Source organism: Bison bison, unplaced genomic scaffold (assembly GCF_000754665.1).
Source record: "Bison bison bison isolate TAMUID 2011002044 unplaced genomic scaffold, Bison_UMD1.0 scf7180017864160, whole genome shotgun sequence".
NCBI classification, from domain to species: Eukaryota; Metazoa; Chordata; class Mammalia; order Artiodactyla; family Bovidae; genus Bison; species Bison bison.
In genome coordinates, this window is record NW_011494732.1 from 7,427,016 (window position 1) to 7,450,897 (window position 23,882).

General features: G+C 37.8%; 1 protein-coding gene across 3 annotated transcripts in view; it reads left to right on the forward strand.

Annotated features, from left to right (window-relative positions):
* Positions 1-23,882, forward strand: part of ATP2A2 (ATPase, Ca++ transporting, cardiac muscle, slow twitch 2) — a 57,810-nt gene that overhangs the window by 14,823 nt on the left and 19,105 nt on the right. For all 3 annotated transcript variants that reach the window (XM_010841356.1, XM_010841357.1, XM_010841355.1), the window contains exons 6-8: positions 17,304-17,384; positions 19,290-19,375; positions 20,277-20,741. In XM_010841356.1, coding sequence (XP_010839658.1) covers positions 17,304-17,384; positions 19,290-19,375; positions 20,277-20,741 — 632 coding nt within the window. The remainder of the gene's footprint in view (positions 1-17,303; positions 17,385-19,289; positions 19,376-20,276; positions 20,742-23,882) is intronic.

A 23,882-nucleotide genomic window follows, 5' to 3' on the forward strand; every position in this document is an offset into this window, starting at 1 on the left:
CAGGTGTACTTAAAGATCCCCTAAGTATTGCACAAGATTCTGTTTGACTTTGTATATTTTCCAGTTCTCCAGCTTAGTCTGGGAATACACTTTCAGCCTCTCAAACTAAGATATTATAAGAGTTTTTATCCTGGATAGACTATTTCAGTGTGTTCAATATATTTGAAAACTTAGAGAAATTACCCCCAAAGCATTTATCCTTGGTTTGCATCAGTAGATGGCAGTGGTTTACAGCATCAGATACACCATGATCCTCAAGGCATCATCTTCCCTTTTGAAGAAATAAACTAAGACCAGCTTCTCTTCAATGGAAGTGGTTTTTTTTTTTTTTTTTTTAATTATTTTTTTATTGAAGGATAATTGCTTTACAGAATTTTGTTGTTTTCTGTCAAACCTCAACATGAATTGGCCATGGCTATACATATGTCCCCTCCCTTTTGAACCTCCCTCCCATCTCCCTCCCCATCCCACCCCTCTAGGTTGATACAGAGCCCCTGTTTGAGTTTCCTGAGCCATACAGCAAATTCCCATTGGCTGTCTATTTTACATATGGTAATGTCAGTCTCCTTGTTACTCTTTCTGTACATCTAACCCTCTCCTCCCCTTCCCACGTCCTCCTCCCCTCCCCACGTCCTTATAGACTTTACATCTATTCTGTCTGTTTCGATTTCTTTTTCTCTGAATTTGGGGTCTCACCGATCTTTCCCATCTAAGTCACTCTAACCACAGAGTTAACTGAGAGAAACTTGGAAATCGTTTTAATTCTTTCCTCTCTTATTCTGTTTCTAAGACCAGTTGATTCTGTCTCCAAAACACGCCCACATTTACTGTTTTTTCCTCAGTCACACCGTCACCTCACACTGACATCATCAGTTCAGTCGCTCAGTTGTGTCCGACTCTTTGCAACCCCATGAACTGCAGCACGCCAGGCCTCCCTGTCCATCACCAACACGCAGAGTCCACCCAAACCCATGTCCATCGAGTCGGTGATGCCATCCAACCACCTCCTCTGTCGTCCCCTTCTCCTCCCACCTTCAGTCTTTCCCAGCATCAGGGTCTTTTCAAATGAGTCAGCTCTTTGCATCAGGTGGCCAAAGTGTTGGAGTTTCAGCTTCAACATCAGACCTTCCAATGAACACCCAGGACTGATCTCCTTTAGGGTGGACTGGTTGGATCTCCTTGCTATCCAAAGGACTCTTAAGAGTCTTCTCCAACACCACAGTTCAAAAGCATTTTGAAAAGCAAATTCTTCGGCGCTCAGCTTTCTTTATAGTCCAGCTCTTACATCCATACATGACCACTGGAAAAACCATAACCTTGACTAGACTGGCATCATATCATCATCGTGTCATGTCCTAACTAGGCTCTGGCTTCCTTTATTGTCTTCTTGCAGTTTGTTCTCTACGCAGAAGCTAGACTTCCCTAAAGGTTATATTAATTCACTTGCTACAACCTTTCAGTGGCTTCTCTTGCATTAGAAATACAATTTTTCTTTTCTTTAACCCTGAACGACCTTGCATTGTATAGTTCCTACTTCTGTGATTTCGTCTAATGCCACTCACTGTGCTCTAGTCATACAGGACTTGTTAGTTTTCACAACCACCAAGCTTACCTGGCCTTTTTTGGATAGTTAAGCAAATTTTATATAATTTATTGGTTTTCCCAATGCACATATCTCACAGTGGCAAAACTTTGGTTATAACCTGTGTCTACCTGACTTTCACCACTGTGAAATTCCATTCCCTATAATGCAGCATTTTATATGTTGCATTTGATAGTTTAGGAAGGACAGATGACTTACCCACAGTTTGTGTGTGTGACATAGGAGTAATCCTTTTTTGTTTATATTGTGGTAAAATGAACATATTATAAAGTTTACCATTTTAACCATTTGTAAATATACAGTTCTGTGGCATTAGGTATATTCACCTTGTGCTCCTGTCACTACTATTCATCTCCAGAACTTTTCCATCATCCCAAACTGAAAACTAACAGTGATTTCTCTTTACCTCCCTTCTCTAGGTCCTGGCAACCACTGCCGTTCTTTTAATATTTAAAAAAAAAATTTTTTTTTTTAAGATGAGTTTGAATCCTTCATCTTAGGTGAATATACTTATTACTAATAGAATTGCTCTAAGCAGCACACATACTTAAACCCAGTTCTGATTTCACCTATTTCTAATTCCTATGTGACGAGTCTTAACAGGTCTTGAGAGTTAGCACTTTTTTCCTCCATTACTTCCCCCACTGTATACTAATTGCTAAAAACATACACAGTGCTGGGATGTTGGGCTCTTGTATACTACCCTTTCTTGAATTTTGACCATTCCAAAGGATGCTGAACAGAGGTGATCACAAGTTTTAGACAGATACTGAACATTTTATTAAACACTATTGTCATACTACTAGGCAACATGCACTTCAAGGGCAGAACTGTCACACCAATCATTGTAATCTTGCTGAGCATGTAAAAAGCTCTCCATAATAAATAAAACCTGAAGTCTGAAGTATGGAGTAGGTTTAGCAATGTAAATATGCTTTTTGTGCAGAACAGATAATTTGACGTCTCTGTGCATGAGTTCAGTAATAGCTGAGCTTAAAGTGTGTGCCAGACACAGTGATACATTTCCTAGTGTTTGCTTTTTAATTGTCAGCCACCCTATGGGTGTATGTACTGTTAGTCACATTTTGAAACTCACAGTTGAAACTGAGTCTTTGTGGTTTATTGCTTCTGTCTTCGGCTACGGTTAACTTACTAGAGAATATACAGTATATTTAGTAAATGTATACGTATTTCACACATTAATTTGTTGGTGGTCCAATTCACAATTTTTTAAAAACAGCTTTATTGAGATACAATTCACATGCCAAAACATTTCACTCCTTTAAAGTGTAATTAAGTGGGTTTTGAATTAAGTGTAATTAAGTGTACAGTCTTTATCACTATCTAATTTCAGAACATCTTCCCCCCCAAAAGAAATCCTATACTCATTAGCAGTCACTTCCTCTGCCCGCCTTTCCCCAGTCCCTGGCAACCACAGTTTACTTTGCTTTTAGGGATTTGCTTATTCTGGGTATTGCATATAAATGGAATCATACAACAAATGCCCTTTTGAGACTGACTTCTTTCACTTAGTATTGTTGCCAGGCGTCCTTTATGTTGCGGCATAAATGTATACTTGGCTTGTGTGTATAATACTGTATTCGTCATGGCTCAGTAGTACGCCATTGTTCAGGTGTGCCACATGTTGTATATTCATTCATCAGTTCACAGATATTTGGGCTGTTTTCCCCTTTCCGGCAATTATGAATAATGCTAGGGTGAATATTTGAGTACAGTTTTTGTGTGAACATATGCTTTCTCTCTCTCAGATATGTACTTGGACAGGAAATTGTTGGGGATAAGAGGGACTTGTTTAACATTTTGAGGAATTTCCCAACCATTGTCCAAAGTGATTGCATCATATTACATTCCACCAGCAATGAATGTAGGTTCCAATTTCTCTGCATCCTCATCAACACTTGCCTTTTAAAATTTTAGCCATGAAGTGTTATCTCACTGTGGTTTTAATTTGTACTTCCCTAATTTTGTAATGATATTGAGCATCTTTTCATGTCTTTATGTTCTAATACAGTAGTATGTCATATTTAAGAAATGTCTAAATCCATTGCCTATTTTGATTGGGTTGTCTTTATAATGTTGAGTTCTAAGAGTTTATATGTGCTGGTCTATCAGATAAATTGCAAAATTTTCCCATTCTGTAGGTTTCTTTTTTACTTGATGGTGTTATTTGTAGCATAAAAGTTTTTAATTTGGTAAGAGTCCCATTTGTCTTTTTTTATTTCATTGCTTATGCTTTTGGTGTCATACCAAAGAAGCTGTTCTGTGATCTGATGTCACCAAAATTTTGTATGTGGTGTGAAGTAGGGGTCCAGTTTCATTTTTTGCATTTGGATACCCAGTTGTGTCAGCACCATTTATTGAACGGAGAAGACAATGGCACCCCGCTCCAGTACTCTTGCCTGGAAAATCCCATGGATGGAGGAGCCTGGAAGGCTGCAGTCCAGGGGATCGCTGAGGGTCGGACATGACTGAGCAACTTCACTTTCATTTTTTACTTTCATGCATTGGAGAAGGAAATGGCAACCCACTCCAGTGTTCTTGCCTGGAGAATCCCAGGGACGGGGGAGCTTGGTGGGCTGCCGTCTATGGGGTCACACAGAGTCGGACACGACTGAAGCGACTTAGCAGCAACTTAGCAGTAGCAGCATTTATTGAAAAGACTTTGTTGAATTGTCCTGGCACCCTTGTCAAAAATTAACTGACTTCATTTCCTACTACAAAGTGACTATCATTCAATTGATATGTGTGTCTAGCCTCCTGCCAGTACCGCACCATCTTGATTACTGTAGCTTTGTAGTAAGTTATGAAATCATTAAAATTTGAGTCTCCTGGCTTTGTTGTTTTTCTAGATTTTATTTTGTTTATTCAGAGTCCCTTGCATTTCCATATGAATTTTAAGTTTAACTTGTTAATTTCTGCCCCGAAAGCCTGCCTAGATCTGATAAGAATTATGTTGACTCTGTAGCTCAATTTGGGAAATATAGCCATCACAGCAATATTAAGTCTCCTGATGCTTGACCAAGAGTGTATCTTTGTTTATTTAGATCTCATTTCTTTTAACACTCTGTTTCCAGTGTACAAGTCTTATACTATTTTTGTTATGTTTATTCCTAAGTATTTTTTATTTTCTTGGGAGCTATTTGTAATTGGAATTGATTTTTTAATTTCAATTTCAGATTGTTCTTTTCTAGTGTATAGAAATACAGTTGATTTTTGTGTACTGATTTACAACCAGTACATTGCCTTGCAATCTTGGTGGACTCTTACTGTAATAGTTTTCCATGGGTTCCTTAAGATTTTTCTCTCTGTAAGACCATGTCATCTGAAAACAGAAATAATTTTTCTAGCCTGGGTGCCTTTTCTTTTTCTTGTCTAATTGCCCTGGCTGGATTCTTCAGTAGAATGTTAAAAAGAAGAGGCCAGAGTAAACATCCTTGTCTTGTTCCTGATCCTAGGGGAATAGTATTCAGTCTTTAACCATGAAGTATGGTGTTAGCTTTGAGTTCCATAGATGCCCTTTACCATGTCGGGGAAGCCTGAATCACAGTTTTAATTTTTAGGTTGTCAATATACTCTTGTTTGGTCTGTTCTGGTGACTTTTCATGGTTTTTAAATATTTAGATCCAAATTAGAAATGGTAGTTAGATTACTAGAACCAGTGGGTCACTGAACCGGGAAAGATGTAACCTAAGGCATTTAAATTGATTTAGATGGAACATTTTGGAAAAATATTTTGTGACTGCTTGACCTGGGCCAGATAAATAGCTATTTATTTTATTCAAACTTACTAAGACTATAAAAGTTCAGGCATTTTAACTTCTACTTTTAGGATTAGTAATCTAGTTGACCCTGCGATTTGACATTTAGCCCAATAATTCAGTTCTGTGAAACTGTAGAAATGAATTTCAATTCTAAACATAGATCTAAATTATTTCTTGTCAAAGTCTTACTCTGTACATGGCCTGAAGGGATAAATGGCGTAAATTGTGCTCTTAGACACGGTAACTTTTATACTGTTATTTAAATGATGAAATTGACTGTGAAGGTTCTTTCTGATGAATTGAAAAACTAGAGAATGTTGCTAATTGTTTTGAAGATCAAAGCGAGTATTTGCAGAAATTAAGAGACCTTTTTGTAGTCATTGTTTGGATGTAAGAATCATCTGACTTGAGATGATAAACTTTTTGCTAACTTCTGGAAGATACATGGTAGAATGGTTCTGCTGTACTTACTAAAGTCTAGTCTGGGTGGCTTTTTTTTGAGGGGGAGATGGAGAGAGCTAAGGAAATTGTATTTTTGACGTTGCTATGCCAGCTAATAACGTTTCCAAGAAGACACTGTGTAAGCATGCACAGCAAATCCTTGTGTATACTTGTGAGTATCTAGACTACAGGGACCAAATAGAATAGATCTGGCAGGTAAACGTGTGGTTACCCGTGTGTTCATCTTCTGAAACTACAGTAACTTTGTATTATTATAATGTCAGGAAAATATTTCTCTGGAAAAATGGAAACCAAAAGTAGTAAAATATGGGTATAATTTATAAGAAATGAACATCAATGTTTGCGTTTTCTGTATTATTTGCTAATATCAAGGTGAATCAAACTTTCAAAGTCATGAAAGTCTTTAACTTCAGAATTTGGGGGGCGTTCAGCATTTGCATGGGAGGGGTATAATTGACTTCTTAAGGCAACTGTTTTCGAAATTGTTTGAAACAAACTTCTTGTATCTTGGTAACCCAGAGTTGATGAATAGCACAAGGACATAAATATCCTCAGATGACTTCTGTCCTGTAGTATACTCTGGAGTAAATCATATTTTAAGATTATGTAAGTGTTAGAAATGACACAGTCTCAACGTAAAACTGTATTTGCTTTACTTAGCTTCTGGAGAAATTGATTTTATATTTCCTAAATTGAAGGATAAATATTCAGCAGTCGTGCCAGCAATTTTAGGACTTATTAAAAAAGAATAATTCTTAAACTTGGTAACTATTTAAGGAAGAGAAGTTTCACTTTGATAGTCACCTTGCAGTAATGAGATTTAGTAACACATATGAAGTGGCATTTCCAAGCAGTTGAGGAAAAAGAAAGACAAAGTTGTAAAATAGACAGATGACTGATTCATGTAAGAACCTGTATTATTATCCTAATTCCACACGACACTGGACAGAGTAAGTTAACCTAACCTCTACAGAATCTAGTGATTGAAGCGCAGACTCTTAGGAGCTTTCTGGCTCGAGATGTAAGATTCAGATAACATAGCCTTGTCGTTTCTTTACCTAGGGCTGTGAGCTTTTTTTCTTTTGCTTTTGGAAAAAAAAAAAATTGGAGCAGCCTGAATGAATAGTCAGCAAACACTTAATTCATACCTGTTGAGCTCCCTAACACAAATATCAGAAAGTTAATTCTGTGCTGTAGAGCAGAAGGCTTGGCAGACTTTTTTAACAGAGCTACCTTAGAAATATTTTGGGTTTTGTGGCCCCAAACAGTCTCTGTAGGGGAAAAAAATAGTTTTTTTAACAAGAGTTTAAAAAATGTAAAAATCATCCTTGGCTTAAGGGCTGTTTTTAAAAGAAAAACAGGCCTTTAAGTTTGTCCAGCTGCTTAGAGCTGCTTCTCTTAACTTCATGTGCAAGAAAGATTTTGTTAAAGTGTAGATTTTGAGTACTTAGGTCTGGAATGGGCCTCATTCTTCTCCATTTCTACGAAGTTCCCTGGTGAACTATACACTTTGAGAAGCAAAACTCTACAGCAGTAGTTCTTAATCATGTCTAGAACACAGTTCCTTTAATTAATTAATTAATTAATGAAATCTAGACTCTTTCCAAATACACACGTGCAGAAATCTTGTATGCAATTTCAGGGGATTCTTTTGTCCTTCTCCCCAGAATTCCACCCCAAGATTCTAGCTGTTGGTTTTAAAAAATGAAGTTATAAGCGTATACCTAGTTTTATTGTGCTGCACAGATATTGCATTTTTTTAACAAATATTTCAACTTTTCATTATTATAATTGTTATGATCAGTGATCTTTGGTTACTATTGCAAAAAGACTGACCCACTGAGGACTCAAGTGATTAGCTTTTTTTTTTTTTTAAGCAATAAAATCTCATAAAATTAATGTATGTACATTGTTTTTTACATAATGCTATTGCATACTAATAGACTATAGTACAGTATAAACATATCTTTGTATCACTCAGTTTATTGCTGTATTCGCTTTTGCTCTCTTTTTTAATATCTATTTATTTGGCTGCATCAGGTCTAAGTTGTGGCACACAGGATCTTCTGTTGCGGCCCACGGGCTTCACTTTAATTGTGGCACGTGGCTCTGTAGTTCTGGTGCGGGCTTAGCTGCCCCATGGCATGTGGGATCTTAGTTCCCTGACCAAGAATCTAACCTACATCCCTTGGTTTGGAAGGTGGGTTCTCAGTCAGGGTAGTTTCTGCTTTTGCTTTTGTGGTGGTGGTGAACCCAAAATATCTCTCAAGGTATGGCTGTATAGCATATGATCCAGCATTTCCACTTCTAGGGTATATATTCAAAGGAAATGAAATCAGTCTCCCTAAGAGGTCTGCACCCCTGCATTCATTCATTACAGCACTGTTTACCTAAGTATCCATCAGTGGATAAATGAACAAAGAAAATGTGTCTACACACACACACACAGACGAGTATTATTGAGACATAAAAATGAAGGAAGTCCTTCTGTTTGCAGCAACATGGATCACCTTAAGTGAAAGAAGTCAGAGAAAGGCAAATGCCATGTAATCTCACTTACATGTAAATCTTTTAAAAAGGAAACTCACTCTCACACACATGCAAAGCAAACTTAGAAACTCATGTTGGTGGTTTCTGGCATGGGGGTGCAGGAATTAGGTGAAGGTGGTCAGAAGGTATGAAGTCCAATTGTGAGACAAATGTGTTCAGGGAGTATAATGTACAGCATGGTGACTGTAGGTAACAGAGTTATAGTCTATACTGGAAAGTTGCTGAGAGTATATCTCAAGTTTTCATCATAAGGAAACAGTTGTAACTCTGTGAGGTTGATGGATATTAACTGATTGTAGTAATTTCATATAGTATATATATAAATGTTTTGTACCCTAAACACTGTGTTACAGGTTGGTTTTTATCTCAACAAAATGGGAAAAGTCATTACAGTTAAATTGTAAAATATTGTCTGATTAAGCAGTCTGCATGGTGTTGTTGGAATATTGTTAAACAGTTTTCACCTGTTCCTAAAATGATAAACATCGCTCAGAGATGTAGAAGCAAAACTACGTGACCAAATAAGGATTGTTGTCTTTTGTCTTTTCCCCATACGGAGTTGTTTCACAGTGAGAAGGATGAGAGAACAGAACTAGTTAGAGATGCAGATCTGAGTCATCTGTAACCAAAAAACAGTAGAAATCATTATTTTAGTTTTTCCTGTAAGGAATATCTCTGTTTTATAGAGCTGTAAGTTCTTAATCTTAACTCGCATATAAGCAGATCAACAGTCTAAAACAGAAATCAGCGTGGATGCTCTTAGAAGCAGAGGGTTTTGAAACCTAGAGCAATAATTTATTCATCGCTGTGAGAACAGCTAAGACACTAAGAACCATGAGTTCTGAGGAACTCAGAAAGGTATTCCCAGTCATCAGATCATGAAGGACCAGTTGGTCTTGAAGCCTGACCTGAATTTCACAGAGCTGGTATTTCCTCATTTCCTGTAATCACCTCCTCCCCTCTCCCTGTGACTCAGTGGTAGTTAAAGTACAGTAAGTGCCAGTCTTTCCAACCCTTATTATTGTGATTAAGATTTGGGGAAAATTAGAAGAAACCACATAGTGTAGGGAACACATTTCCTAAGTGTGACACAAAACTACCAACATCACCAGATTTGACTGTGTAAAAATATAAAATAACTTAACTTTGAAGATGATAAAATCATTTTAAGAGATAAAAGTGCTTCATGTTAGCAGCTGCTGCTAAGTCACTTCAGTCGTGTCTGACTCTGTGTGACCCTATGGACAGCAGCCCACCAGGCTCCTCTGTCCACAAGATTCTCTAGGCAAGAATACTGGAGTGGGTTGCCGTTTCCTTCTCCTGCTTGGTGTTAGCAGTAGTCAGAATACAAGATTGAGAGTATGGGGAAATGGCAAGAAAATTAATTTGGTGGAAGTATACATTTGTAGGAAAACTCTGTTTTCTGTGAATCTTTTCTCCAGAAGTAATTGAAGTACACAAAAGGAAAATTGGAAACATGTAGATGGCTGTGAAAATAGTGACTGACTAATCACAGGATGGCTGTGAAATACCTGTGACCTTAAGCAAGTTACACGCCTCATTTTCCTTATCTGTAAACAGGGAATGAAGATAATCATAGAATTCATAAAACTCTTAGAGCAGTGCTTAGTATAGAATAAGCATTCTCCAAAGTTGCGCTTTAGAGATGATTGCTTTAGGTATTACTATGTAGCCATTAAAAAAGAATGAAACAGGTAAGTACATACCAATGTTAAAGGTTTGTAATTTTTATTTTAATGAAATTTTAGTAAGTGTTATCTATAGAGAAAGGTGTTTGGTAAATAGTGTTAACAGATAAATAGATGTTTGGACAAGGGAAGTGAGGGATGGGTTTTCGTCTTGTAAAGAGCATGCTTTACTGTTGTAATAAAGAGAAATGCATGTTGGTATCCCAGATCCTGTGTACTCTAACCTTGCGTAACCTTGCTGTGGGCTGCCTCCACAGCATCTAAGGAACCAGTTAGCTTCCACCTCTAGCAGCTAAAAACTTCCCTGCCTAGGAACAGCTGTGCTACTTTTTCATTGGCAATTATGTATTATGCCAGTTTTATTATAAAATGTTCCTTATAACGGGGAGAAGGCAATGGCAACCCACTCCAGTACTCTTGCCTGGAACATCCCATGGATGGAGGAGTCCGGTGGGCTGCAGTCCATGGGGTCGCTAGGAGTCGGACACGACTGAAGTGACTTAGCAGCAGTCCCTTATAAGGAGCTAAAACACACTTGTCTGTTCTGTACCTTAGTTTTTCTCTGTGGAGGCACATAGAAGTCTGATTCCTCATCCTGTGATGGCCTGTTTTACCATCTTGATGGCTTTCTTTGGTGCCCATGCGTCTTTTTCATGTTTCTCTTTCCCTACTATATCTCTAGTCCTCTGCTAGCATACATGTCTTGTTTTCAGTCTGTATCTTAAACAGTAATCACTGTTAAACTTCATTCAGCTCAACCAGGGCTAAGATCTCTTTGATCCTGATTTTTCATTGTTTCTAACTTTGTGACAGTCTTCAACTTGATAATTATCATAAGTTTCTGGTGCCCCCCCCTTTCTTTTTTAAAGAAAATGATGTGTGTACAGGTACTTCAGTCCATAGCAGGTATTTTATTTAGTGTGCACCATGTTCCAGCACAGTACCAGGCCTGGCAAATCAGTGATGACTGAGTGACTGCCTTTTGGAGCTGGTGGGTCCAGTGGGGAGGACACATCAAACATGTAATGTGATGAGTATCAGGAAATGGGCATATTCTGTGGGCACATTGTGATGGATACCAACCTGATCTTGAAGGTTCGAGGAAAGCCTGGCTGTTTGTGAAGACTCGGAACTTTTGAGAAACTGAAGATCATTGTGTTTGAAGCAAGTCTAGTAGGAAGAAGCTGTTGAAAGGTTTTAAAGAGAATGATACGTCTGCATTTTTAAAAGATGTGTTTCATCATGGATAATATATCCAACAAATTGGACTGGGAACAAATATAGTATAAGCTATGGTAGTTTGTAATGTTCTTCCGTGCTCACCCTGAGGCCTGGAAATAGTGTTAAGTAGGCAGGTAGAGCTTCTCAAGTGAAGAATTTCATTCATTCTTTTTCCTAACTACAATATTTATGACTCAAATTAGGAGTGAAAGTGTTGGAGTCACAGTTAAATGTTTAACTAATTTAGGTTAATTCTATTATGGCTGGCTTCTCCTCAGAGCCATTTGAACTCAGAAACAATAGTGGTATTTAAGAGGTAATTTTCTGATCTTATATATAGTTTTCTTTAAAAAATAAAAAAAAAAGATTTGCTCCAGTATTCTTGCCTGGAAAAGTCGAAGGACAGAGGAGCCTGGCAGGCTGCAGTCCATGGGGTTACATGACTGAGCATGTGTGCATGAGGGTGGAGGGTGACGGGTTGGTAGCAATAAACTGGTAGAACTTAAAAAAAAAAAAAAAGATTTGAATAAACTGGTAGAATTTGCCACAATACGTTAGATTTCTTTCCTTACATATAATCAGTTCAAAAAAGGCCTTTTCTGAGTTGTGCTGATTTTAACTGTCAGTGTTTTTGACATAATAATATAACCAATGTTAAATCATCCTGGCCTTATAAATAGTCTTTCCCAAATTTTAAGATTAAGAAAGCTTGTGTTCATTCGGTTCTAAAATGTGGCCAAGTAGTATTTTCCTTTAAATGGCTTTTACTTGCGTTCTTGGTAACTCATCATAAAGTGTGCATTGTAGAATGTGTTCAGAGTGGAAATCTGTGTTGTGATAGCGGGTTTTAAAGAGCTACAGACTTAAGGAGCCAAGAGCTGAATTTTAAGTGTCAGATGTTAAACAGAAAGTAGTTTATAACAGAGTTTACTCTTCTATTACACTGCCTGAACTCAAGAGACAAAAAAATTTTCAGAGGAAAAAATTGCAGAGCATCCCGTTGGCAAGAGTAAGAATTTTCCACTACCACTTGCCCTGAGGGCACTGACATGCCCCATCAGGGAAATATCACTGGATGTGATCATCGGAACAGGCTGCCTACTCCTCTTGCACAGAACCCTCTCTGGAATTCACAGAAGCCTGCAGACAAAAGAAAATTATGTCTTAGTTGAAATCTAAGTGAATCTTTGTTTTCATGGATCTTTTGCTTCTTTAGACAACCAGCTTCCTCGTAGATTTAATCCTGAATTGACTCCTCCAAACAAAAAGCAGAGTCACACAGTAAATTAAAGGAAGTCTTTCATTAATTGAAGTTCTTTAGGCAAGACTCCTATTGCTACCTTTAGTTTCCTGTCTAGAATGAGGACGAGTTGGTCTGGTCAAGATGATGCAAGGGAGTGTCTTTCTCGCTAAGAGAATACTAGAACTTGGCAGGTTTTTAAGGCCAGTTTGGATTTATGCTCTTAGTACCTTTTCCACACAGGAGAAGAGCATGGCAGCCCACTCCAGTGTTCTTGCCTGGAGAATCCCCATGGACAGGGGAGTCTGGCGGGCTGTAGTCCATGGGGTCACAAGGAGTCAGACACGACTGAGCGACTAAGCACATGCACACCTTTTCCACAGAGAGATCATTTTGTAATGGAAATAAACGTGAAACTTTTAAGGTAGTACATTTCCCAAGTGTTAGGGACTTAGGGTCTTCTTGGCCTAGAGCTTCGCATACAAGGCACATGAGAAACAGCACACAGGAAAGACTGTTCTAAACAGGCTCTTCACAGGATCTGGGATACCAGTTACTAAGCCTTTTTTCCCCTTGTATTAATTTTTTAGTGTGCTTGGAGAATTTCTTTAAAATAAAGGATTCCTGGATCCCAAATGCACTGAACCAGGCTCTTAAAGAGCAAGCCCCAAGATTCTGTAGTTTATAAGAAGTCCCCAGGTCATCTTTTAGTTCCTAAATACATAATTGCCTTCCAGTTAGAATGGCTGTTACAGGATGGAAGAAAAGTTAATAAGAGCATAAGATCAATTTTTAAACAACTTCCTGTGTGGTCCAGTGGCTAAGACGCTATGCTACCAACACAGGGGACCCAGGTTCGATCCCTGGTCAGGGAATTAGATCCCCAGGTCATCTTTGAGTTCCTACATATGTAGTTGCCTCCCATTTAGAATGGTGGTTACAAGAGGGAACAAAAGTTTAAAAAGGCATGACATCAGTGTTTAAGGACTTCCCAGTCACTTGTTTCCACTAGCATTTTACATCTGACTCGTTCTTGAATATTTAACCAATAATTAAACGTATATCAGTATAATTTCTGTACAACAGAGATAGCCTTCATATATTTAAAACAGACTTTTAGGAGAATCCCAGGGACGGGGGAGCCTGGTGGGCTGCCGTCTATGGGGTCACACACAGTTGGACACGACTGAAGTGATTTAGCAGCAGTAGCAGCAGCAGGAGTAAAAATAAGCTGATTTCTTTGTAATGCAAGTTTAAACTTTAACATAATTTTAAATGCTGCATGTATAGTATCAATCCCGCCTTAAACTAGTAACTTACATCACTGAGGAAAAAAATTAATCTTAGTATTTCTTGCCTCAAAAACACATTTTTCATTCATTTTTAATCCTCTGAGCTGCCACTGAAACACAGCAAAATAAACGGCAAGATACAACTTCTGGGTCCTCAGTTCGAATATTAGATTTGCTGACCTTAATAAAATTGTGGCCAGGTATATGAGAGTACAAGCTAGAGCTAATATATGAAGTTGTTTAAAAGAGATTCAGCTCCAGTATAAAATGACACCTTGTGCTATTTTATTTTATTTTTTCCTTTTTGGCTGCACCATGTGGCTTGCGGGATCTTAGTTTCCCAGACTTTGAACCCACGCCCCTTGCAGTGGAAGCACAGAGTCCTCACCACTGGACCACAGAGAATTCCTGGCATTCTGCTTTTAGACTGGCGGTTTCCATTCAGTTGTTACAGTGCAGATGGGCCTATAGATGGTGGTGACTGCTATGCCATGTTAGAAGTTTTCTGCTCCTGTAGGGTCATGGCATAAATTGCTTCAGACGTTAAAGGAACATTGTCAGGTAATTTTTCCATTTAGGGTCACGCACTCAACATTGAACTTGGATCCTTTTCATGTTCAAGGTTATGTAGGGTCAAATTATGACAGCCAGAACTAACACAGTAAAAGTTTTTTAGGTTGTTTGAGGTTTTTGTCCGTTTATTTTTTGCTGCACTAGCAGCTTGCAAGAATCTTAGTTCCATCACCAGGGATCGAATGCCCTCGGCAGTGAAAATGCGCAGTCCTAAGCACTGGACCACCAGAGAATTCCCTAAGCTATTTTAAAGTTTTATCTTGATGGGGTATTTTAGGTTGTGAAGGCCACTAAATTTTAAGATTCAGTTACTTACTGTTGTTGTATGAGCAGAATTGTATTATGAATAAAATGAAAGTTTCTAGTGTCTTCCATCTGAGTATTGCGGTTGCTGCATAAGCATTTCCAGCAGGAATTTCCCCTTAACTTTGTGTCCCTGCAGTCGAGTGCGAGGGTGATCTTTGCCTCCTGGGGGTAGATCTTGGCAGTCTTGTTCTGTGCCGCCGTGTGACCGCGTTTCTTATATAGGTTGTAGGGTTTGTGTCATGAACTATACTCTGCCTGAGTTTAAACGCTGTGAGTTACAGAAATATTAGAACTAAATAGAAGGTTTAACAAATGAAATCAATCTACTACTTAGAAGTGGATTCTGTCTAAGAAGTAGACTGAATCCATTGAATCTACCTCTTAAGACAGTTTATGTATAACCAGTGACAGAGTTAACAGTTCTGTATGGTAGCGTAAGTCTGGAAAATTAAGATTTAACTTAATACATGCATTTGTAGGGGAAATGGTGCTTATTTGTTCTGTTAGCCGTCCTTGCTTAAGACTCCTAAAAACACCTTAGTACCTTTCAGAGAGTCAGGGAAAGCTGTTTTGTACTTATGTTTACTGTTCAGTTGCTTTGATACTAAAACATACTCATCTAACAATATTTGAACGCCTACAGTATTCTGGGCATTGTTCTCAGGGTACAGGTGAAATACAGGCTTTACCTGTTCCTTGGTCTGTGTTGTGGCATTTATTTCAAATACTGTCAAGGAAAGGGGCTAAGACATGGTCCATTTAAGAGCTATTAAAGGAGCTCTGGCCCAGAAAAGAAGACTCACTTGAATTAAAGATCTCCCAGAGGTTACACAAGAGGTTTTTCATTTATCTGATAATGCAAATTTCGGAAGGTACCAAAGGGTACATACGTATAAGGTGAAAAGTCTCCTTCCACTCATGGCCTGCTGTCTGGTGTTCTGAGTCTGTTATCCCCGCCAGAGGCATTTTCTCATGCGGAGCTCCGTGTGCACAGTGCTGTGCACTTGTGTTTTCTCCACTTAATGTGCAGTATGAATAGACTTGTCTCTTCTTTCTGTTGCTGATTAAAAAAAAAAAAAAAACTTAACTATGTACTACAAGCATATCTGTAGAATAAATTCTTTATAGTGGAATTTATGGGGTAAAAAGATTGTGTTTGTCCATTTTTGTTTGGTTTTTTGTCATCCCATGCGGCTTACAGGGATCGCAGGTCCCCAACCAGGAATTGAACCTATGCGCTTGGCTGTGAAAGCAAAAGCAGAGCTCAGAGTCCTGTCCACTGGACCACCAGGGAACCCCTGTGCTTTGCACTTTTGATATGTATTACCAGTTTGCCCTCCAGAGATTTTGTAAGTTTTTTTCTTTGTACTCAGCGGTGTATGTAGGATCGTCACTAAGTCTGGATGCCTAGTTGAGTTAAAAATATTAAACGAATACTAATATTATATGGTATGTTTATTGACGTTACATTCAGTTTGTCCTTATTAGCAGTGCACTAAGCACCGAATTTTCATTAATACCTGCTCATGGACTTGCTCAGCTAGTAAAGAATCTGCCTGTAATGCAGGAGACCCTGGTTCAATTCCTGAGTCGGGAAGATCCGCTGGAAAAAGGATCTTGGGTTTCCCTGGTGGCTCAACTGGTAAAGGATCTGTCTGCAGTGCAGGAGACCTGGGTTGGGAAGATCCCCTGGAGAAGGGAACGCCTACCCACTCCAGTATTCTGGCGTGGAGAATTCCATGGACTGTTTATTTAGTTCATGGGGTCGCAAAGAGTTGGACACAACTGAGTGACTTTGGCTTTGACTTTTCATGCACTTGCCTCTAAGTGATTTGTAGCTTTGGTTTGTTTTAGGGGTTTTGGATTTTTTTTTTTTTTTTTTTTTGCTTATTAAAACTAAATTTTCCACATCTTATAGTCACTCTGTATAAAGAAGCCCTGTTTCTGTACATTCTTTCAAACTTAGTGCATTTTTTCCTCAACTCCTTTGTCAATTTGATAGTTTAAAAAGTGGTCTCTCTGTGTTGTTTTATCTTGCCTTTTTCTTATGAGTGAGATTAATTGAGCATCTTTTTATAGAGGTATTTGTTTCCTGTTTGTGACAATTTAGCTTTCCCAGTGGAAAAAATCAGTTTACAATTCGGTCCCCCTCGCCATGCCGTGTGTGTGTGAGTATGACTAAATAATGTGTACTTAGAGCTGTTTGCCCAAGCATCATTATTCTCTTGCTTGTGTACTTCATATCTGGTATTTATCCAGGAAGAGTTTTTATGACCCTGAGGACAAGTTGCTTATATTGCTTATTGTAGCAGATTTGAGGGTGGGGGTGAGTCCCCTGCAGCCTGTGGGATCCTAGTTCCCCAGGATTGAACCCATGCCGCCTGCACTGGAAGCACAGAGTCCGAACCCCTGAACCACCAAGGCAGTCCCTGTAGCACATTAAATTTGTGCTGTATACAGACTCTTTATTTTCTTTAAATGGTGTGTTTGATTTGGAGACAGCTTCTTTATGTAACATGATTTCAAAAGTTCCTTATTTAAGCTGCTTTTTTTCTCCCCAATTAGTTGGTGACAAAGTTCCTGCTGATATAAGATTAACTTCCATCAAATCTACTACTCTAAGAGTTGACCAGTCAATTCTCACAGGTAAATATCATGTATTGGCAGGCTGCTTGGTTCCTGAGGCCCCTCAGATTCTATGCTGATGACTGAACTGACTCTTGCCCACTGTCCATTGATGGCGTTCCACCCTAATCTTTCCAAGATGTTTGTTTTGTAAAGCTTTATCAGTCTTTTTGCCAATAGATGCCAAGCTATGATTTTAAAACAGTTGGCTTTCATCTCATAAGACCTTCTTATATTTAAATTTTATTAGAAATTAGTTTTGAATTTAAAAGTTTTTTTAAAGGTTGAAAATTCCTTCAGTAGCCTGAGATAAAGTTGAAGCAGTGTTGTTGTCTCTCTGTTTTGTGGAAAGTGAATTAATTACCTAGTGTTTTTTTTCCAGGCAGGAAAAATAGACTCCAGGGAATACTGATCTCACACCTGACATACTTTGCAATAGTAAAATGTACAATTAACAAAAGTCAGCACCCTCCAAAATGGTGAACGTCTACTGCCTAAAATTTGAACACTAATTAGATTTGGGATTGTTCGGAACATTTTCCCGTTTTTGTTTGATAAAGGCACAGTCTAGGGTGGAGGGTTCATATTAACTGGAAGTAAGGTGGTCAGAAGATTAACTTAAACAATGCTAACCTGAATTAAATAGTGAGTAAATACAAAATTCAAAGATTTATCTGATGATTAGTTTTGAAAAGTAACTAAATGTCTTCGAAGTAGGACATGAGTAACCTGGACTCTGTATTTTTTATTGTTTCTTTATGAATAGCTTATCTACTAAAACTGCTGTTATCAGCAACAACCTGGAAGCTGATTAAGCCATAAAATGGTAGGGAATTGATCAGATTGTATATAAAATTCTCAAATTGTGCGTACAAAAATAATTTCCATTTTAAATAAAAATCATACTCTAGTTTTAGGCTAGATTGAAGAACCAGAGTCTTCTGTTAAATACTGAGAGAGAAATTTGCTTCCTGAAATTTGAGTTAACAGCTAGGGCCATGTTTCACCCTCTTTATATACCATTAACCCTTGAACAGTGTGTGTTTGAACTGCATGTGTTCACTTATCTGCAGATTTTTTTCATTAATAAACCAGTTGGTTGAATCCTCAGATGCAGAACTGCACATCCAGAGGAATCATATGTATACAGAGGGCCAGGCCTAAGTTCTGTGCAGATTTATGAATGCAGAGGGGTTGGCCCCCCAACTGCTGCTGCGTTGTTCAAGGGCCAGCTGCATTTCATAGGTGATTGTTAGGTTGAAACCAGGTTCAACGAGACATTGTGAAAGTTCTAAGAAGTGGTCTCTTACTCCATGTGGTCTTTTTTAGTGCTGCTGATGGCTGTTTTTCATTTTGGTTTATTAAAGTAGAATGGTTGATAAGTACCTGCAAATGTTATCTAGAACAGTGTTTTCATTTCTCATCTTTGGCATTATTGAACAAAAACAGGCTTTACAGTGGATGAGCCTCAGTATTCATATCTGTATCTACAGTTCATTCATTTTGTTAAAACTAAATACACTTTCAGCTTTTTAACTATTATATATACACAATATGTGTGTATATATAAGTATACAATAAATCTACATCTGCTATATTAGAGTATAAAATGATACTTGAAAATGAACTAAATTTGAATAGTTAAGAAAATAAAGGTAATTGACTCGAATTTTACTTCAAAATTAAATTCCTTTATTTTGATTTTTTTTTCTTGGATAAATTAGTTTCTTTTTTATTTATTTATTTATTTTGATTGGAGGCTAATTACTTTACAATACTGTATTAGTTTCTGTTACTGCATTTTACTAGTTTATACCGTTTTGAATGAATTGGGGCTTTTTTCCCTTTTCCTGAGAGTGGTATTGGCACGAGTGAACAAGGGTACGAGGGTTCTAAGTGTGAGCCTTCTGTATCACCCCTGCTTAGGTGAATCTGTCTCTGTCATCAAGCACACTGACCCTGTCCCTGACCCGCGGGCTGTCAATCAAGATAAGAAGAACATGCTCTTTTCTGTAAGTACTTTGGATAAGATTTAACCTTTAAAGGGGTGTTTCCTTTAAAATGACGTGGATGATAACTGTGTATAGCTCACAATTAAAAGGTGTGTGTTTAGAAAGAAAGCAAATGTGGCAAACCATTAATAATTGGTGAGTCTGGGTGAAAAGTAAAATAGATGTTTATTGCACTGTTCCAATTTTTGTGTTAAAAATTTTTTGAAATATAAAGCTGGGAAATTTATAGTTTTTGTTTAGAATTTAAAGTGGTATTTCAAGTAGTAGGCTTTTGTGTGTTAACATGGGAATCTAACCACCCATAGTAAATTTTTAAAAAGTATTGCAGAGCTACAATGAAAATAATGAACTAGGAATTACAATAGAGCGGGGAGGGAAACCTTGCACTTTGAATACCGGTGCTTGAGTGGAGGTCCTCGAGGGCAGCTCCTGGTCCTGGTCGTCCTTCTTAATACGGGGATGAAAGGAGAGGTGGGGTTGTTGGAGCCAGAGGTAGAGAATGCTTAGGGTTGAGAGCCGTATAATGTTTGAAAAGTCAGAAACACAGAGGGGTTAAGCTCTGCTCCGGTCCAGAGCTCTCTGCAAGCCAGACTCAGTGAGTAGAGATTTCAGGTGGGCCAGTGTAAAGGACTCTGGGGCAAGTGGGTACCATTTTCATTTACGGAGAATCACAGAGAGATATACTACACCACCTGCCTTGAGGTATTGCTCATCATCAAAATGTGAAGGCTGGTTACCTGAGTAGTAGCCACTCGAAGGCCCAGTAGAATGTGGTGCGTAGAGAGGCCCAGTAGAGAGTCTGGGTGCCCTCATCAAAATCCACACAAGTCTGAGTTTACTAGTCAGGATTTAAGTAGGATATAGTGTTAATCTCTTAACCAGTTCTCTCCTTCTGTCCTAGGGTACAAACATTGCTGCTGGCAAAGCGATGGGAGTGGTGGTGGCAACTGGAGTTAACACTGAAATCGGCAAGATCCGAGATGAGATGGTAGCAACAGAACAGGAGAGAACACCCCTCCAGCAGAAACTAGATGAGTTTGGGGAACAGCTGTCCAAAGTCATCTCCCTTATATGCATTGCGGTCTGGATCATAAACATTGGGCACTTCAATGACCCAGTTCATGGGGGCTCCTGGATCAGAGGTGCTATATACTACTTTAAGATTGCAGTAGCCCTGGCTGTAGCAGCCATTCCTGAAGGTCTGCCTGCTGTCATCACCACTTGCCTGGCGCTTGGAACTCGCAGAATGGCAAAGAAAAATGCCATTGTTCGAAGTCTCCCTTCCGTGGAAACCCTTGGTTGTACTTCTGTTATCTGCTCAGACAAGACGGGCACACTGACAACGAACCAGATGTCAGTCTGCAGGGTAAGTGGAAGTAGTTTAAAAATCTTTTCTGAGTTATGGTTGTTGATTCATCATAAGAATATGCCCTCATATCATTAAGAGCTTTATTGTTTTGTTAAATTTTATTTTTAATGTAGTTAACAATGATTTGTTGGTTTCAGGTGTACAGCATAGTGATTCAGAGATATATATATGTATATTCTTTTTAGATTCCTTTCCATTGTAGCTTATTAAAAAATACTGAGTATAGTTCCCTGTGCTATATAGTAGGTCCTTGTTGGTGTGCAGTAGTGTATATATGTTAATCTCAAACTCCTAATTTTAACCCTTCCCTTTCCCCTTTGGTAACTGTAAGTTTCTTTTCTAGTCTATGGGTCTATTTTTATTTTTTAAATGAGTTAATTTGTATCTTTTTTTTTTTTTTTGGTTCCACATACAGGTGGTATCACATTTGCTTTTGTCTTACTTAGTTTACTTAGTATGATCTCTAGGTCTATCCATGTTGCTATTTTTTTCTTTTTTTAAAGCAATTATTATAGTATATAGTGTTGCTAGTTTCAGGTGTACAGCAAAATGAATCGGTTATACATACACATAACATATGCTCACTCTTTAAAAGATTCTTTTCCCATATAGGGCATTACAAGAGTGTTGATCTGTTTTCTATATAATGGTGTGTATATGTCAACCCTAATCATCATCTTTATCCAGTCATGTATCAATAGACAATTACTTGGTTGCATGTCTTAACTGATGTAAATAGTGCTGCTGTGAACATTGGGGTGCGTGTATCTTTTCAAATTAGTTTTCTCATTTCTGGATATATGCCCAGAAGTGGGATTGCTGGATCATAAAACTTTTGATTTATAGTTTGATACCTTTTATGTGCTTTAAGCAAATTGAATTGTATCTGCTGGAGGTTATCTACATGAGGGATATACTTGTATTGGGGAAGTAACTATAAGCAGTCTGTCAGTGTGTTAAATGACTATGCTTCCTTTATTTCCCTGTTCTTCTAAGTGTATGTATGTTAACACAAGCTTCAAAGTAAGAATTGTCTAAAACCAGCTAGTTATCTGCCTACATAAAATTCTAATTGGTATTTCCTTAACACATTGAATGAAACATGTTTTTCTTCTTGAAAAGTAAATAATTGTGTTTAACTTGCTTCATTTTGTGTTCATCCTTCCTTTTCTGATGTTGTTTTGACTATCACTTTAAGATAAAATAAACTGTTTAAACCTGCCCTAAGCAGAATAAGGAAATAATGTAAAGATACAGCTAAATGAAGTTCTTTCGTGTAATTCAATTTCCATAGGTTTTATTCAAACAACTTTGAGGTAGAAGGATGAGAAAAACAGTATAAACTTCCAGTTACAAAATAAATGTGTCATCGGTATGAAATGTACAGCGTGGGACAGTCAGTAATAATGTAGTATCTATGTATGGTGGCAGATGATAACTATACTTAACGATCATTTTGAAATGGATAGGAATATCACATCATTATCCCACGTACCAGCAAGTAATAACATAGTGTAGGTCAATTATACTTCAACAACAAACATAGAAAAAGAGCAGATTTGTGGTTATTAGTCTGGAGGGTGAGAAATTAGATGAAGGTGAACAAAAGGTACAAACTTCCAGTTAAATAGTAGGGAATGTCAGTGTACAACATGATAAGTGTAGTCAGCACTGCTGTATCTTATATGTGCAAGTTGTTAAGAGAGTAACTCTTCAGAATTCTCATCGCAAAGAAACAATTTTTTCTTATTTTGTATCTATATTAGAAGATGTATATTCACTAACTGATAGTCATTTCATGATGATTGTAAGTCACATCATTTGTACAAGTCAAAGTAATTTTTCAAAAGAGACACAACTCAAATGTTGAATGAAATTCATGTCAAAGATTCTGTTTGGGTCATTAGTTCAATGAAAGAAAATCAGTAAGATGGTAAAACTGGTTACAGGAACATGTGAGGAAGTGCTCAGTATTAGAATAGGACTTAGTGTGTGTTAGATTATAAAAACTGGTTAATGTCACACAGGGAAATAAAACTAAGTTTATCTTTTATAGAGGACAAAAAGCCACAACTTCATAAAACATGAGCCTTTTTTATAATAGCACAGTGAAAGAATGTTAAAATTTTCCAGCACACTAAATCTTAAAATAAATGCCTGTTAAGTAATGCTTCTGAATGACATCGAAGGACATGCCATCATCCCCTTGGCCCTCTGGGTTTTAGATAATGGGTTTTTTTAGCATTAGAAATTGTTCTTGTTTTAATACATTGAACCCTCAGACTCTTTACTTACCGAATTTAAATTTGTGGTAATTTTTTGATATATGTACCCTCAACTCTTTGTGTTGTCCAAAACCCAGATTCTGATAGCCCAGTTGGTAAAGAAATAATGGACAGGTGTTCAAGTGGCAAGCTTCTAACTTGTCTTAAGTAGATGTAGATTGTAACTGAGCTACCTAAATTTTCTTTCCTTGGTCCCCAAAAATGTTGGATTTTTTCCTTGTATTTTCCCTTAAATAATCTGATTTCAAATGTACTGTTAAAGAAACAGCTTGCCTCTTTGTTCTCTTCTACCTTTTGGGGACAGAAAGCGGATGCTAATCAGTATTCCACAGGAGGTTTCTTGCAGTGGGTTGCATAACTGCCCTTGACTTAGGGGTACTTTCATCATGCAGTTTCTAAATGGTTTACTGGCTTGCAGTCTAAAAATGCCTGTGTGCATTCAGATTTAGTTTGTGTGGGTTAGAATTCTGAATGTCTTAGAATATTTTGTACTGTGGTATAGACCCAAAGAGCTTCACTTTTATAAACAGCGTCATTAAAGAAGTGACATGGTGTAGTCATAATGATGCCAACTTGCTTTGATAAGTCTTAGTGCAGTTAGTTTTTCACGTTTGACTTTGTCTGAATCGTGTGGTATACTCCTCAAGAGGTTAGAAAACTTAGGCTCTGAGAAACTGTGCCATGGCTGAGGGTCCCACAACTTTTAATAGTAAGGTAAAGTTCAGTTTTCTGATAGGAGAGATCGGTAAAATCTGTTTCTCTCTCCCACCTAATAATTGTGTAACCTTGAGCACGTCCTTTAACCTCTCTATTCCTTTTTTTCCTCTTCTGTAAATGTCAGACATTTTTGGAA